This window comes from Polyodon spathula, chromosome 18 (genome assembly GCF_017654505.1).
Source record: "Polyodon spathula isolate WHYD16114869_AA chromosome 18, ASM1765450v1, whole genome shotgun sequence".
Taxonomy (NCBI): domain Eukaryota; kingdom Metazoa; phylum Chordata; class Actinopteri; order Acipenseriformes; family Polyodontidae; genus Polyodon; species Polyodon spathula.
This window is the reverse complement of record NC_054551.1, coordinates 26,694,016-26,711,421: the sequence shown is the minus strand read 5'-3', so window position 1 is coordinate 26,711,421 and position 17,406 is coordinate 26,694,016. Positions and strand designations below refer to the sequence as shown.

Sequence of the window (17,406 nt, the reverse complement as noted above, 5' to 3'; positions counted from 1 at the left end):
AATTATTACAATTTTGAGACTTTCCTCTATTAACACACCACTTAGTTCATGTCAACACATACGGTGCTGCTAAGAAGGGTGATCAGGCGACTTCCTCCAGGCCTGCAGCATTACCCCATTGAACATAACTAAATCAATATGACATCTTGAACAGTGTGCCATCAATCTGTTTACAAAAAAAGCAAAAAACAATAAGAACAATTACTTTGTCTAAGCTTTCTTTGTATTTAAGCTTTCAAATAAAACAAAAAAGAGAACTACTTTAAAAACAAAAATTCTTCCAGTAACAATATTTATTGTATATTTCTGTGCAGACTGTTTCTTGGCAAGGACATGCAGTTAAACAATATAGATCTGTGATCTTATAACTTCTTAGATGAATTACTATAATTGAGTTTTTAGTTCTGTTGAACCTACCCCACACAATCCAGGGAGTGTGAATGTAAAATCAATTAAATATGTGATTTAATTAAAAGGATGATTTTGGAAGTTGAGACTTTTTTTTGAAATACCAAAACGAAAACAGCATAAACCCCAAAGAAGAGATATATAATTGACCCACCCTGTGATTGTAAAAGATTAGAAATGATGATTGTGAATTATAGCCATAAAAGTCATCCTAAATAAAGGGACATTGATAGATGTGGTTTAGAGGTTTACTAAACCCACTAATCATGATGTGCATCCTACAAAACAATTCAACACAATAAACTCACGAAACTATGGGTGCTGTTTTCTCTGTTTAGATAATGGAAATAAATTCCTGGCCTAGCACATTGTATTGATTATTAGTCCTTGTGTGCAGTCTACACACCAGTATACATTTAAACAGTACAGAGTCTTTATTTGGGCTATGCACATTTTTAAGCAAGTATCAGTCTGCAAATCTACATTGTATTTGGTTTAAAGCGATGATCATTGTTGAAACATGCCTTTTAAAATATTTGCAATTACCTAAGTGCTCCATGGTGGCCAGAACAATTAGAATGATGTCACGCTTTTCCTTATAACACCTTATACAAAATAGCCCATAATATCTGCTTCATCTACCCCCTGGAAATGGTGGGGGGGGGGTTCATCCATCCACTTGTCTATTTCATAATTGTACTTACAAGCATTTCTAAATAGTTTTGTGGATTGTAGCAGTGTAGCCCCAAAATAACTTACCAACAATGGCCTCATGTCACAAATTCTTGTAGGAGTGTATTTGTTACTATCCCCCCTGGCAATGGGATATAGTGGGGGTGCTTGCATATATCACTCTTTTAACAGGAGAATGTTTATCCAATGTGATGACTTGTATGCCCCAGCATACTAACTTCATGATGTCACTGTGCCTTCATACAAGTTAAATCAAATGGCACCACAATGCAGTGACATCGTTGACTGATTACTGCACCATGCTTATTTGTGTGAAATAAAATAACATAATTACAATGCAGGGAAAACATTGCATTGGAAATTATAGAACTAACTTTTTCAAGGTTACTATATATATATATATACACACACACACACACACACACACACACACACACACACACACACACACACACACACACACACAGTTGTAGTCAAAAGCTTACATACCCCAATGGAAATTAATCATTTCTAGAAATTTCTCAAAAACAATTAATTATAGGAAAAATCTTTTGTAGCTAAAGTTTTGCTTTTATGGATGAGGAAAAACTGTGACAAGAAATGGTTGTTTACAATTATTTATTTCAACAATTTTTTTGCAAAACTCAAAAAATTCTAATTCAACAGTATTCATACCCTGAGAAGGAAAATGCAATTAATAGCTAGTTGAGGCACCTTTAGCAATAATAACCTCTTTAAAATCATTAGGATATTTCTTAATGAGCTTTTGGCATGATTCTTTAGGGATTTGTGACCATTCTTCAATGCAAAATTGTTCCAGTTCATTCAAATTCTGAGGACTTCTCTTGTGCACAGCCTTCTTCAACTCATACCAAAGATTCTCAATTGGATTTGGATCAGGACTTTGATTTTATTCTCCTTAACCATTCTGAAGTAGATTTTGATGTGTGCTTTGGATCGTTGTTGTGTTGGAATGTCCAGTTTCGCTTTAAACCAAGTTTTGTAGCAGAGGGTATTACCACCATGCTTGACAGTAGGTATGCATTTCTTTCCCTTTTACGCCTCACCAGAATTTCTCAAAATGTAACGACTATCATGACCAAATAACGTGAACTCATACCCATCATTCAAATGCTATTTTGCAAACTTTAAGCAATTGTCCTTAACAAGGCTGTACTTTGTGCCAACTATTTGAAATCCATATCATTGCAGATATTATTTTAAAGTTATGACTGTAATTAGGTGGGTAACTGACAAAACAGTAGAATGTTGTAGTAATATATTTTTAATACAATATTGTAGTTGACATTGCAAATATATAAAGTAAATATTAAACACATTAAATAGATGAAATACATATTGTGTAGTAACGTGCAGCAGCATCTTGCTAAGTGGATATAATGTTGCAGACTATCTGGTTACCAAAATGCATTAAATATGATGCACTGCTTGTTCCTAGGGTTGTCCCCAAGTTACTTCTCAGTCGTGGATCATCGACCCTCCCCCACTACACTTACAGCATACAAAGACCCGTCTGTGTACAAACTTAAGCACTTAATATACTTTTAAGTTGATTACTATATTAATGCCACTACTATAAATGCAGTGTTTTATCACTAATAGGAATAATGATTGAAATGTTTAAATATAAATGCCGACCTTTGATAATCGTAAAGTGTATACGTTTAAATTTTGAAGAGCGGTTGTGAGGTTCGCCTCTCACTCGATGCGTGTTAACCTCACAGACTATATTATTTATTCCCCCAAAAACGTATCGTGCATCGTGTTTCCCTTTGTATTCAATTACTACGAAAACTCAAAAAGCAAAATATTGTTTCCCCTAATTCCCACTTGTGTCTGAGTCAACAAGTTGCGCTTCATTGAAGGAGATATCCGGTAGATGCCTAGGTGGCCGGAGTCGAAGAAGCATTGGTTTGCAGGCGGGAGGGCAGATAATGCTTGCTCATACACTGTAGATTGCTAACATGCCTTTTCGATCTCACTCTCCTGCCATTCCTTTCATTCTCAAAGTGCTCCAAGAAAACTGATGAAGTTTTTTTGGAAGCAAAAAAAGGGGTATTTGGCAGGACTCGTGGAGATGGGAGGATCCTTAGGCAAATTTGGAGCCCAGCGATTTGCTAATAGCAGGAATGTTCCCTTGTCAGTTTACTGTGATCGTGCGTCTGGTTTGTGGTGCTTGCCCAACCCTCTTGACGGTGTGGTTTTAGGGGGATCGAATGCTCTCTGCATTTTGATGAAAGCCCAAATACCTTCAGTCTGAAGGCAGGGCACAGGGAAGGAAAGATCTGAGGGGCCTGGACTGGCTGTGTGCAGAAAAAAAAAACCTTGCTTTCACTTATGGCTGTGTAGGAAAAAAAAAAAAAAAATCAAATTTGGGATTGTGGAAGGGACTGAATTTTGTATAAATTGAAGCCGCCCAGTTTTGATCACAGTTGTGGGCGCCGATCATGGAGATGCAAAAGTGGTCCACAAGGTGGAAAACGAAAAGGTGGCTCTTGGATTCCACTTTAATCATCACTTTTACTTTCGTTCTGCAGGCTGCAAATGTCAGAGCAGGTAAGAAATGCGAGACCAGAAGTGTCTGTGATGTCTTAGCACTGTCAGTTAACCAAGTCTGATAATAATAATAGGACAAGGGGAGGGAGGAAAGGAAATCTATTGACTTATCTCAAACTATTATACCTTCAAGCATCTTTAAAAATGCACTGCCCCATTAATATATATTTAAAAACTATTAAATAAGGCGACTTTCAGACATACTAGCAAATACAGCGGTTCAGACTGACACACGAAAAGTTATCTGTAAATCTTTAAGTTTAAAGAAGACTCAAGCAATAACCTAATTTGTGCACAACAGGTTTCCATGCATCTGAAATAACAGCATAGGGCCGTTTTAATTTACCTGAATCTTCTCCCACCTATTGAGTTGTGGGTAAAAAAAAAAAAAAAAAAAAAAATTAAAAATGAATAAATAAATAAAAAACGCTTATGCTAAAAATATCCTTCTTTTCAAATGTGAAAACAATATATGCGGTTCAAGATAATACTACAAAGAAAACGGTAAAACTATGGTTTTTGTGGGGTTTTTTTTCTTCTGTTTTTATTCACCGTTCCGGACGTGCTTCTTTTTTCTTGCAGGTAGCATTTTAACCTTTCAAAAACTCCGTCTAGTCTGTAGCAGAGGAGCGAGATGGTTATTATCTTTGTCGTCTTGTTTGGATGTTTAAATATTCACTTCATACGTGGCATGGCTGGGATGAAACTGCAAATATATAAAATCGGTTGACAAGTTTTTGATGACTGCCTAAAATATTTATCCTGAAAAGCCCTTTGTTTGAACTGGTGGTCCGTTAGGTGTATGTGGACACGGTTAGCAGGGTGACATTCCTTATGTTTTAAGATTGCAGTCTCAGTTTGGTCAATAATTCTACAGCCGCAAGAGTTGCCTGTCAAGGACTTTAGAAGCTTTGGAGGATAAAAACGTTAACTACCAGTACTAACCCTAGTGAACTTTAACATTTTGTGTCCCACTGTACCTACCACTGGGTACACGATTGAATTTCATATGACTCCGAGAGTATTCATATTGTACTAAATAGTATTGCTGTAGCATTTCTTTGTATTTTATTGTATTTATTTATTTATTTATTTATTTATTTATTTATTGCAGGTATTCATGTGAGTTGCATGGCAGCTATTTAATCGGCACCCCTGCTTTAACATTACCACGTATTTGGTAATTCAGCTATTTTAATGACAGCACTTAATAGTCATTTGCAAAATTAAAACATCAAGATAAAAAATAATAATAATAAAAAAAAAACGAAAAAAAAAAACTTGCCCACTTGTTATGTAGACTGAAAAGAACACTTTTGACGTATCGAGCTGAAATGTTATAAAAAGGAGTTTGACTTTAAAGTTTATAGCACACAATTGCACCTCGCTGTTGGACCAGAATGTTTATTTTCTGTGGTCTGTAGCTCTGCCCCCTGCTGTTCATACAGATGGACTCTGATTGGCTTGAATAGTGGGAAACGAAGATTCTGATTTGGGACATAAGCCTTTTATTACACTTTCACAGAAGACCACAGACTTTCTGTATTGTGGATTGATTCAGTTGCCTATACAATTAGAAGTTATATTGTAGTTATTTATTTATAGTTTGTTTGTTTGTTTGTTTGTTTACGTTTTTATCAGTAGTTGTATTGTAGGGAATTTAATCTTTACTATAAAACAAAAAAATGTTTGCACATAATGCAGTGCCAGTAAATGTAATCTGCAAGCCCCAGTATGGTCAGTTTCAGTGCTTAATACAGTCTAGATACATACTATAGCGGAAAAGAAACACCTTTTCTCCACACTGTCCTCGTTCTCACAAAAGCCCAGAAGTCTGAATATTTAAACAGGTTTGCCATTTACAGCTATTGTTCAATAGTCTATACATGGCAACTTATTAATAGCAACCTATGGCATCCAGACTGAAATATAACTCAAGCTGTGGGAATCTTTTTTGGTTTTTGCATGTGCACTCAGTGTGGGTGCTAATTTCCTAAATGGAGGACAAAGCAGTTATTTAGTGATGGTCTACTTTACACTTCCCTATTATTTGGGATGCTTCAAAGAGCAGGCCACTATGGGGGCCCTACATGGCTGAGCGGTGTGTTGTGACCATAACAATGTCTGAGTCACACACAGTATGGACCAAGCTGAAATAACGTGTAATTCATTGTTTTCAAAAGACTGAGCTTGTGTTAAGTTTTACTGCTTACGAAACTTAAACAAGCTTCAAAGCAACCACGGCCCTTGCCTTCAGAGAATAATAGCCAAAAAATACAATAATAATAATCCAGCTAATTAATAAATGGATAAATAAATAAATATCCTTTTATGTTCTTTCTGTAGAAAATCAATATCCATTTATAAATAACATTTTGAATATTTTCAGCCATGCGTGTAATCCTGAGGCCTCTAACAGCACAGTATTCGTGTTAGTTGAGTATTTCACTGATTGAGTGAGTTTTCCTCCTTAGCAGTTAAAAAAGGGCAATGTTATATATTTTTTGTAATCTCTTGGGTGCCCCCTCAGGTTTTGAATGTACAGACATGTTTGTAAGCCCTCAGGGTTAAGGCATTAGAGCTTTACATTCTTGGTGATACTATCTACACCTTATAGCATGCATTTAGACTATACCACAGGGAATGTGTACTGTTTAAATATAAGCTGACAAACACACAATGCAATAACTTATTGTGAAATAATAAAACATCGAACAAGCCTTATCACTGCCATCAGTCTGGACAGCTGAACCCTTTCCTGTATCCTGTACACTTCTGGTATTATGTAAATGACCCATAATTGTATCATGTGTCGCAGTTAATTTGCACATTGTGGCTTGTCATTAGTGTGGTTTATTACCAGACCAGGCTTTAAGGTTAACAGAGTACTCTACCTGTACCCAGATAATAAGCAGTATAATGATCAAATCCTTAGGTTTATAATTAGACTGCTTGCCCAGGCAAATAGCCTCAATAAATTGTAGAGCTGAATAATAATAATAAAAACAGATCCCTGTGAAAATTCTGTGCAGAAATTTCTGCAATAATGCACCCTTGTTGAAACCCTGAGTGCACACAAGAAGGCTTCTTGCTGAATAGATTATTTGAGTCCCAGGGATCAGCAGGTGAAAAGGTCCTTTCTTTTTTTCTCTACACTCTGTCCAAGCTGACAGGACACAGCAAAGGTATACAAGATTAAGCTTCTTTTTACCCATTTTTGGCAGGTAAAAGGGTGTGTGAAATACTTTTTTTGCTTTTGACAGAAAACTAGCATGGTAGTATGATCAGTATGTAGTATCCTAGACAATGTGATTCTATTAAACAGGTTCTCACATGTGCTAAATATCACTAACGGTTAATTTAATATAGGTTCAATTGCAAGTGTAAGACCATCAAATTTAGTGCTTTAGGTCCAGTATCAAGGCTTGAAAGTGCACCTATTGTTTTGAATTTCTTTGAAATTGTTAGTAATAATAGAACAGTGTTTTTCTGTGTTAAATGTAGTCTGGATTTTGATTGTTCTTATATTTACTAAAAACCTTAGCTTCCTGTTTAATAAATATTTTATTTTTTCAAGCCCTTCTGGTTCATTGTACTATAACGCGCTTGTTTGGAGAGCTACACATACTTGTTTGCAGAACAGGAAAGGCAATATGACACTCTCTCATCAGCTGAAGGTTGCAGATGCTCATTTGGCATTTTAATGAATTTCAGCTTGTGCTGTTTTTCTGGCACCTACCCGATAGGTCATAGCCTGGCCAGGTCTGCACATCTGGGATGTATGAGAGGCCTGCTGGTATGCAGACAGGCATTCCAAAGTTATTCACTTTATATTTTAAAGCCAGGTTGGTTTTAAACAAAACAGTTCTTCGAATACATATGCTTGCTGTAACATCCATCCCAAAGATTCCAGTAGTTTTTTGTAAACATCAGTGGTATGTATTCAAGTTTGTATGTAAGCGATAATGAGGGTTTGTAATTTACAGTGGCTTTTTGAGGTTGTGCATGCTCTCCAATCACGCAAACTCTCACTAACACAAAAGGGTTTCCTTTCGGAGGAGGGCACAATAGATGTGACAAGCCTTTGCCTTTCAGAGATTTAAGGGGGTCATGATTGTGTTTTCAGCCCTGGGAATGTGGCGCTTGGAACTTTTTAACATAAGCTAGGGTTGTACAAAGCACAGATTAGAAGCGGTTTAATTAAACACATTGCATTTGGGGTTTGGGAGATTAATTGTGGTTTCAGTCACAGTGCATTCAATACATATGTTCTTTTGCATGTGGATTGTTGAATATATGTAGTGATGAGGCTAAGGGATCTTGGCAGTTCCAAAGTGTTAGCGCAAGCAACATGCATACAAATGAAAGACGACAGGGAGCGCACTGGGGGAGATCTGGGCAGGCCTAAAACTGGGATTTATTCATGGAAAACCCTATCAGGCCAAGTTTGCCTTAAAATATACAGTATTATAAAATATGTTACTAATATAAATAAGTGACAACAATCCATTAACAAAACTGAATAGCCCTTTAAATCTTATATATTTAAAAAGCTTTTGTCCGAATGCAGACACTACTTTTTTTCTTTAAAAATATTCTTTTTTTTGCTGTGTGAAATACTGTCGATTAGACCAAATATTAAAAAAAAAAATAGTATGTAGCAGAACAGCGCATAAAGGAAATGTTTAAAAACTGTTAGAATCAACAACTCATGGTTAAATTTAAGTTAGCCTCCAGAAAAATCAGTCTGTTGTATAACTGAAAGAAAAGTGGATAGAAAGAAAGCTGATTGTATAACACTGGAAGAGCCACATTACTTTGAGATAAACTCAAGCCCACTGCTTTTTTCAACAGCTTGGATGTACCAGGATTGTATGCAATCCACTAATGCGTTTATAATTTGACATTTTTCGAGTGACGATAATATAGCTCTTTAATGTTTTAATGTAAGTAGAAAATATTAACAAAATACAGGTGCAGTATTTAATATTCAGATTTATTAATGGGAATGCTATATACTAATAGTATATAAATATGGTAATTTGCCAAGGAGAGAAATATCTTGGCCTTGCATACTAGTGAGGGTCTAGTTTTATTAATGAGAACTGTGTACTAGAATAGGGGAATTACTGAAGACTATTTAACATGACAAGCCTGTTGCCTTACATTGTCCCTGTAGTGTCGGGTGTCAAGTTGCCTCATTATTTAAAGAAACTTGATAAGCGTAGATGTATTAAATGTGCAATACTGCTGTAATGCTTAAAACTGACGGCCTTGTTGTTTAGATGAGGCAGAATTCAGTTCCTCTTCAGACTTATGTCACATAAAACTGGATTCAGGTTTTTATGAGCTTGTTTTATTCTTACATTTTTTGATGTTTTTTTTCTTTTTTTTTTTGGCAAAGTATTTTCTCACAGTTATAAATGTGTGCCCTATATTTTTTATGGGGTCAGTAATGAAATAATTAGTTAATCTAACAGATTAATTTAATCAGATGTCTCAACCATTTTGCGTACAGTACAGTGTTCTGTGATAACACAGGGGCTATAGGGGTGTGTTAACTTTCTCAGTTGAACAGGAAAATGTTGGCCTACTCTTTAGAATGTGTTTGGAGAGTCTTGCTAGCCTACAGTAACTGTGTTAATTGTAATTCCAACTCATAAAAGTAACAGTAAACTTGGTTAATAGTTCATATTATCACTAGGGTGCTCTGTAAATCAATAGGTAATGCTAGTTTAATAGATTCTATGTGTACCCTTATGAAAGTTTACCTTAGTAAAAGCATAGCAAAGTATAATAAAGTATGGTAAAGCGTAGGTAAACAGTGTGAAGACCAGTGAAGTATTGTAAATATTCAGGGTTTGTTTAAAGTGTTTTAATAAATAAATAAATAAAACAGACTGTAAATCAATATTTTATATTGGCAGGAAATAAAAAAAAAAAAAAAAAAAAAACTAATTTGAGCATGATAAAAATTAGAATAAAAAAAAAGACTTTTTGTTTGTTTACTATTTATCACTTCCCTATGTGTATTTGTATGACTTTAGAAGGTGCTTAAATACCTGTACTGTAAACTGTAAACCACTGACCACTTCTACACATTATCTAACACTAATGACTGTTAATGTTGTCTTCCATATCAGACTAGCCTTGCAAGCAGGCAAGGCAGGCCAAGTCCCAACAGGATCATACTTTTCAACGTTTTGCCTTATTACTTATGTCCCTCTTGATGAAACATGCTGACAGAAAAAAAAGTATTTTATTTTACTAATATTTTACTAATTTTAATTACCACAATAACATTGAATATAGATAAAGTTATAAAAGCATTCATAAAGTATAACAATGAGATGCCTTGGGGCTCCTGAGTGGGGAATCCAGTAAAGGCATTCTGCCCAGAGTGCAGGATGCACCCTATAGCTTGGAGATCGCTGTTTTGAATCCAAGCTATGCCACTGCCGACCGTGGACTCCGCCCAGTTGGCCAGTCGCTCCCCGGGCGGGATAGGTGGGTAGATTGGCTGGGGAGACCTCGGCTCACCTCACACCACCAACGCAGTTCTAAACATACAAGCCGGCCTACAGAACTGCGTGCCCCTTCGAAGTTGTAAGTTCTAAATATGGCTGCGCAGTGGGCTTGCAGAGCGAAAAAAAGGGGACGGCTGATGTCACTCGTTTTGGAGAACGTGAGTGCTTGTCTTCGTTTCTCCCGAGTTAGTTCGGGGGATACAGCGGTGAGCCAGGTTGAATAATTATTAGACACTCCAATATTGGGAGAAAATTGGAAAAATGAATAAAAATAACTGTTCAACAAAAGAGATACCTCTTCCCAATTAAATAATAAAGGGGATAGCCATTCCCAACTAAATAATAATGATGACTAATAAATGCGGAGCTTCGAACATGGAAAGGAAATTACTAATACTGTGAGAGGAGAAAACCGTGTCATAACAATGTAATAAAGTTTACTATTGGTGTCAAAAAGATAATGGGATTTGATGGTCACCCAAGGGGGTAATTGTAAAATTCCAGAAGTGTTTTGCCTATTAATATGTGTCAGTTCAAAGATAAATTTTAATTAGTGCCCTAAGGAAATGAGTGGAAAGTGTGGCCTGGAGGTAAGGGTAAAGTATCCTCATTGATGAAGATGTGCTTTGGTGGGAACCAGATTTAACTGTTTTACAATGTCTTTTTATTCTTGTCTCCTACAGCTGATCCTGTTGATGTGCTCAAAGTATTAGACTTTCACAGTTCTCCAGAAGGGGTTAAAAAAACAACAGGCTTTTGCACGAATAGAAAAAACTCACAAGGATCTGACACAGCCTTCAGAGTCGGAAAACAAGCACAACTCAGTGCCCCGACAAAGCAGTTATATCCAGGTAAGCTACACAAACTTACAATTGAAGCTGTGTTCTTGTCGATATGATTGTCACCCATTGTGAACTCCACGCAAAACTCAATGGATCAACTCACATGCTTACCCAGATTAAAATCACATGCAGTCCAGAAAAAGAGAGGCAAACCTTAGAGGTCAAAACATCAACAATACGGCTGACCATTATCGGTTTTGAATGCACATCCTTAGTAATTGTTTGTCAGATGTCTTGTCCAGTTTAAGTGATTATCATAGCCTGAATTAGATGGAAATTGCAGGGCAGCGCCAGAAATATTATTGTCTGTAGAGACATGCTATTTAATGGCTTGTATTGTTTATGCTGCAGACCTTTAACTTCACCATTGATAACCTGGGATTGATTTCACCTGTATTTTAACTTTAATATTCATATGAGTTTTGTAACAAACTGTTTTGAACTGTCAAATGCTTGATACTCCAATGCAGTGACACTGATACACTTAACTAAATAATAATCATTTAAATGAATGAAGTGGCCTTTTCAATTTACATAAACAGCAGTGGATTTAATGTCATGTTAAAATATTCACCTTCCTGACTCTTAAAGTAGGTTTACAAACAGACATAAAATTAAGCAACAGACGTGCACAGCTGGATGTTTATTTCATAACCTTGGGCCCTTTTTTAATTATTTTAGCCACGCAGTATACTCTAGAGTAAAATTAATTATTATACATGAAATGATGCTAGAAAATGAATGTCAGTATTATTGCAATGGGTAATTTCTATAGTGAAGAAAGCTAGATGTGTTTTAATTACCATTAAGAATGGCTTGGTTTGCTTTTTGCTGAGTGTTCCTTTTTGTTTTTTGTTCTTTTATTGGAAAGCCATTTTAATGACTTTAACAAAAAAAGAGTTAAAATTGGTTCTTTTAAATTTAATAGTCATGTGTAGATTTGAGCATGGCAGTTTATATGTATTGGCAAAATATACAAGTTAAGGGGTGCCAGACATTCATTAAATTAATATGTTCAGTGTGTGTTTTGTTCTTTTACCAAACTGGCTTGACTGCAAAAAAAAAAAAAAAAAAACAGTACACAAAATGGCATAAAATGAAAATAACAATGTGATTAGTGTGATTACGGGCAGAAAAAAAAAAGTGTTTGAAAGCATTTGACAGTTTATAAAACTGGAATTGCATTATGATACATGGCATTTCTATGCAGTTTGTTTAATACTTCAAGCATATGATGCATTGACCTACTGTATATGCAGTAGCCATACTATATTTAATGCACATTTAAAGAATTATACAAAACACATTTTACTGGCCATCAGCAATAATATTGACTACATGTTTAGAACACCTACAATATGTTAGTTTTGAAACAAGGAATGTTATTTTACGTTATTGTGATATATTGTGGTTTGAAAAAAGTAACCATTAAATGTATATCACATATATCAGACATCTTGATATCATTAGTACAAAATAATGTAATTCTTGTTGGTGTTCCAGGTGGAGTGTTCCCAGAAGATTTCTCTATCCTTACAACGATAAAACCCAAGTCAGGGATCCAGTCCTTCTTGCTGTCAGTTTACAATGAGCAGGGAATCCAGCAGCTTGGAGTGGAGGTGGGCAGATCCCCAGTGTTCCTGTATGAGGACCAATATGGCAAACCAGCCCCTGAGGATTATCCTTTGTTCAGGACTCTTAATATTGCAGATGGAAAGTAAGTGGAACCCAACAAAAAAGTTCTAATGAAAAAAGTGTATTTGTTGTTCCAGCAATATGGCTTATTTTGATAAAGTACTTTTCTTTAGTGCATCAACGCTCTGCAACCCAGTGACATAGTTAAGGTTGAAAGACTTTTGACTGGTTTCACAGTCAGTGAAACCAACCATTCATGTGTGTGGAGACTGCAAGAGGCATCTCAAGCACTGTCATCCCGGATAATGTCTTGCACTATAATGAGAAGGATCAGCTGTCCCCTGGAGAGCAAAATGGAAGTTGACATTTCCTCACAAACCTAAAAGCGGATCTCTCACACCTTGGTCTATTCAATTGATCTAGTTAGTTAATGATCTAAATACTGTTGTCCTTTAAATAGCTATATAGGACAATCAGAAAGAAAGACACTAAATTTACTTGCATGCACTTTTAGATGTTTAATTTTCATGACATAGTTTCTCACTGGCAGCATTTTGATCTACCACTGCTTAGGTCAATTGAGTAAGACCGCTCATATACCCTTTATAATTATTTTAAAAGATATTGCTGCCACAAAACAAACTTAATTATAAAAAAACAAAAAAACAAACAAACAAAAAAAAAAAAAAAACTTTGTAAGTAATTACTATTTTTGTTAAACTAGAATGATATATCCTGTTTATATGCAACATATACAAACCTTCCTGGGCAAACTGTTCATATTTGTTCCTTAAAAAGTGAAGCAAAACTTGCATTTTAAGAAACCAGCTTAGTAAATCAGACCCATTATGTCATGGTGAAAATGTTCAATCTAGCAGCACTGTCTAGAAAGAACACAGGTTAATCCAGCAGGCATTAATATGGGAACCCACTGTGCAGCTGCAGAAGACTTGTCTGTCTGTCTCTGTGTCTTTGTAGTTTTTAGGCTGTGGTAATTGAGAAGTCCTTTGATAATGGATTGAATGCAAGTGGAAATACATTTAGAACAGCTGAATTCAAGACAGAATCACATATAGCCACAAAAGGTTTAAAATAATGACTGCAAATGAAGATGGATTTTAAATGGAATGGCCTGGACAAAACATCTCAACAGTTTGTAAATACTATGAGGAAGAGTGACTCATTGAAGAAGTAACATGTCCTGACAGGAAACTACTTAATACAGTATTTTATTACGTTGTCATGATGTTACAGATGTGTGATTTATAAAAAATAAAAATAAAAAACTGCTGTAGGTACAATGACCTCACTGATCTGTGATAATGCCTGCCTTTCAAAAAACTGAAATAAATACCATAATGTTTAATTAATATAAATTTATATTGTACTTTAAAGGAGCACTTCACAATGACTACAGGGTTCAAATGTGAATAGAAAGCTTTTTCATGTGTTAGCAAAAAAAAAAAAAAACACATTTTACCCCTTCAACTCAACTCGAACCCAAAGCTGTAGAACCAATGCAACATGGGAGAAACTGGTTCTTTATCATGCATTGAATCATACCTGTTTTATAAACACTATTTTCCCATCTACAGAACAAACATTGTCAAACATGAGCCTTTGTGCTTCACAAGTATAGTAACAATTAAATCACTTATATTGAACATAGAAGGTAATGTACTGTGAATTGTGTTGACTGAGGAATTGTTTTCATGTGTGATCTTTGCAGGAAGCCATCTTCCTTTTTGGATATTTGAGACTGAAGGATGAACTGTTTCTAAGGTTATACGAGTCACACCATTGGCAACATTTCAAAAAGTTCATTTGTAACTCAGAGCTAGGTCTAAGATTGTATTGAATAGCCCCATAGTCTTTTAAGCCCTTAATATTGACACCTGGATTGTTGGAGGTTTAAAAGTGACAACAGTATACCTTTACAGACATGGGCAAAATTGAATTGCCTCCAGTTGTTAACTTGTTGACACGAACTGTTGGTTGTACGCAGTATTCATAGATGACCCTTATTCCATCCTCACGGATTGGTGCATCACCTTTTTAAAACCATTTTTAAAGGCAGCCTCTCGGAGGTATTTACTTGTGGACTTGACAGTTTGTTTTATTTATTTAATTCAATAAACAGAATACAATTAGTTTTTTGTTTTGTTTTTCTCCTACAGTTTTGTTTTAAACCACAGTGTGTCAATACAGTCAAACACACGTTACAATCATCATTAATGAAGTGCTGTATGACAGGCAATGTCATTTTAATGCAGCTCATTCTCAAATTATTAAGAAACAGATTTGTTGTATTATTATTACATTTTTAAACTGATATATCCAATACAGAATGTGTAATTTAAGACACTGCAATATTTACAACAGTAGAGTGCGTATATGAGGTTTGTTGCTGAAAAATACTTTCCACAATATTCACAATGTCTGTCATACTAAATAACCCAGATGGAGGATTTAGTTTTGTATTTAATGATTTTAATCCAGTGTTGCAAAGGGCCAAATTGTGAGGGAAAGAATGCATTACCGAACGGTACTCCTGGAATGTATTATTTATGTGTTGTAGCTAACTGTGCTCAGTGGGGGGGGGGGGGTCCTCATGTGTTGCTCACTATTAACTCTTCCTTTGCTTTGAAAGCCTTTTTGGATGTCTAAGCAACCTTTTCAATTTCCCATCTTTTTGTACAGGTGGCATCGGGTAGCTATCAGTGTGCAGCAAAAAACTGTTACTATCATTTTTGACTGTAAAAAGAAAATCACAAAACCACTCAGCAGAAGTGACCAGGCTGTCATCAACACTGATGGCATAACAGTGTTCGGTACCAGGATTTTGGATGAAGAAGTCTTTGAGGTAATAAATAAAAAATAAATAAATAAATAAATAAATGAGCAATTTATATTATTATTAGTGCTATAAACATGTATCAAATAATTTCAGTTTAAAAATGAGCTTGTTGCGGTTGTTTCCTCTTGTGGTGTTTTAATTGCTGTAGTGTCACGGATGCCATATCTGGTTTTCATGAGGATTTCTTGTAGTTCCAGATAAGAACATAAGAACGTTTATAAATGAGTGGAGGCCATTCCTGTTGTTTGGGAATTGCCCACAGTATGTATTGATGAAATCTAAACTTTTGGATCCTTAGAATTTTCCACAAAACAAAGTGTTTGCCTCTGTGCCTGTATCAAAGTCAGCCTGCAGACAGACTCCCTGAATGTGTAGATGTTCTGGGTAATTGTACTGGGCATTACCTAAGAACCGTCAAGTCACGCCACAATTCTCAGAACAAAAATATGTTGAGAATTGCTGCAGGGGCTCCAAAAAATATACATTTAAATGCCAGATGAGTGACAGTAACAGTACATGCATAAATACACCAGTGTTTTTAAAAACCTCACACATACAATGGTTATCTTTTACAGCAATGGGGGAGGGGGTAGTCCATTTGAGAAAGAGAGCTTGCACTGGTTATTTTAATCCTATACTTCTGAACCAGGAGCAAGTCTTAAGTAGTGGGGGATAGGTCTGCCATTTGACCTGAAGTCTCAGCTGCTTCAGTTTTTCCTCTCCCACCTGGTGTCTCTATCAGCCAATGCTGTCTGAGGAATCCTAAAATAGGAAAAATAATGAAATGAGTGAAAACTGGCCATAAATACCCAGTCTGCTGGTGTCAACACTGCCATAAATTAGATTTTGTTCAAAGTTGGGTGGTGTGGGGGTGGTGTTGGGGCTAGTGTTATGACAAGAATGTGTCTTACTAATGTAATAAATACTTCTGAAATTGCTTAGGGTTACAACTGAAGTGAGCTTTGACAAGAGAGTATCTATGGCAGTACAGAGAATAAGCACATTCATTTTTTCAGGGCCATATCATATTACATTTTATATTTGTACACCTTAGCTGTGTTTGAAGGGGGCTTAAAGGGGGTTTGAACTTATAAAAACAAGCATAAACCCAAGTTCTAATGTGTGGTGTTAGATATTTCAATGAAAGCATGATTAAACTACTTAAATGTTTCAAGCTGAGAAATGGACAGAAAAGCGTATCATCTCTGTGTAAAGCTTGCTGAGACAGTGTCAATGAAAAGGGTCAAAACAACCCTTTGCTTTACCCAGAATGGTGTCAGTTATGCTTGTTTTTTTCTGCATCCAGGTTTATTGTGTGTCTCGTTATTGTTTTATTTGTTTTTTACTGGTCATCTAGAAACAAGCCCTTATTTTCACAGTTTTTCTAAACACTGTGCTAACATGCCTGATTATGAGACTCAGCAATGACATAGGCCAGAAACAAGCTAAATGTCTGTATTGTAAGGCATATTATTTCTTTTATTGCCAGCTCAACGTCAGCTGTATTTGTTACTGCATTTAATTATCTGAAAGCTAATGTTTTCAAATTAGGAAAATGGTCATCTGTCGATGAACAAAACAAGTAGATGTCAATTTCCCCTGGCAGTAGAGCGCTCTGGATCTGGAGTGTCACCTTCACAGTGTACAAAGAAAAGCACAGAATATCTTTGACTCTCTCTTTTGCTGATATATTTGCAACGTGGGACCTTTGTCGTGGCGTTTTCTGGCAAAATCGATCAATGTTCCCTTTATCCCAGGCGGTATTATTTAATATTTCATGCCTATGTGTGGTGATACGTTTTATACGTAAAATTACGTGGGTGCATAATTATTGCCCGGGGTGTAACTGTGGTATATTAAATCATTA

At 35.8% G+C, this 17,406-nt stretch overlaps 1 protein-coding gene across 5 annotated transcripts in view; it reads left to right on the top strand.

The window, feature by feature from the left end:
* The first annotated feature begins 3,339 nt into the window (after window positions 1-3,339).
* The window catches only part of LOC121330671 (collagen alpha-1(XI) chain-like), an 84,516-nt gene continuing 70,449 nt past the window's right edge, over window positions 3,340-17,406 (top strand). For 2 of the 5 annotated variants that reach the window (XM_041277365.1, XM_041277366.1), the window contains exons 1-4: window positions 3,341-3,678; window positions 10,889-11,056; window positions 12,551-12,764; window positions 15,383-15,545. In XM_041277365.1, coding sequence (XP_041133299.1) covers window positions 3,570-3,678; window positions 10,889-11,056; window positions 12,551-12,764; window positions 15,383-15,545 — 654 coding nt within the window. In that variant the 5' untranslated portion in view covers window positions 3,341-3,569. Of the gene's footprint in view, window positions 3,679-10,888; window positions 11,057-12,550; window positions 12,765-15,382; window positions 15,546-17,406 lie in introns of all 5 variants that reach the window. The other 3 variants (XM_041277364.1, XM_041277367.1, XM_041277368.1) reach the window with 3 other exon arrangements.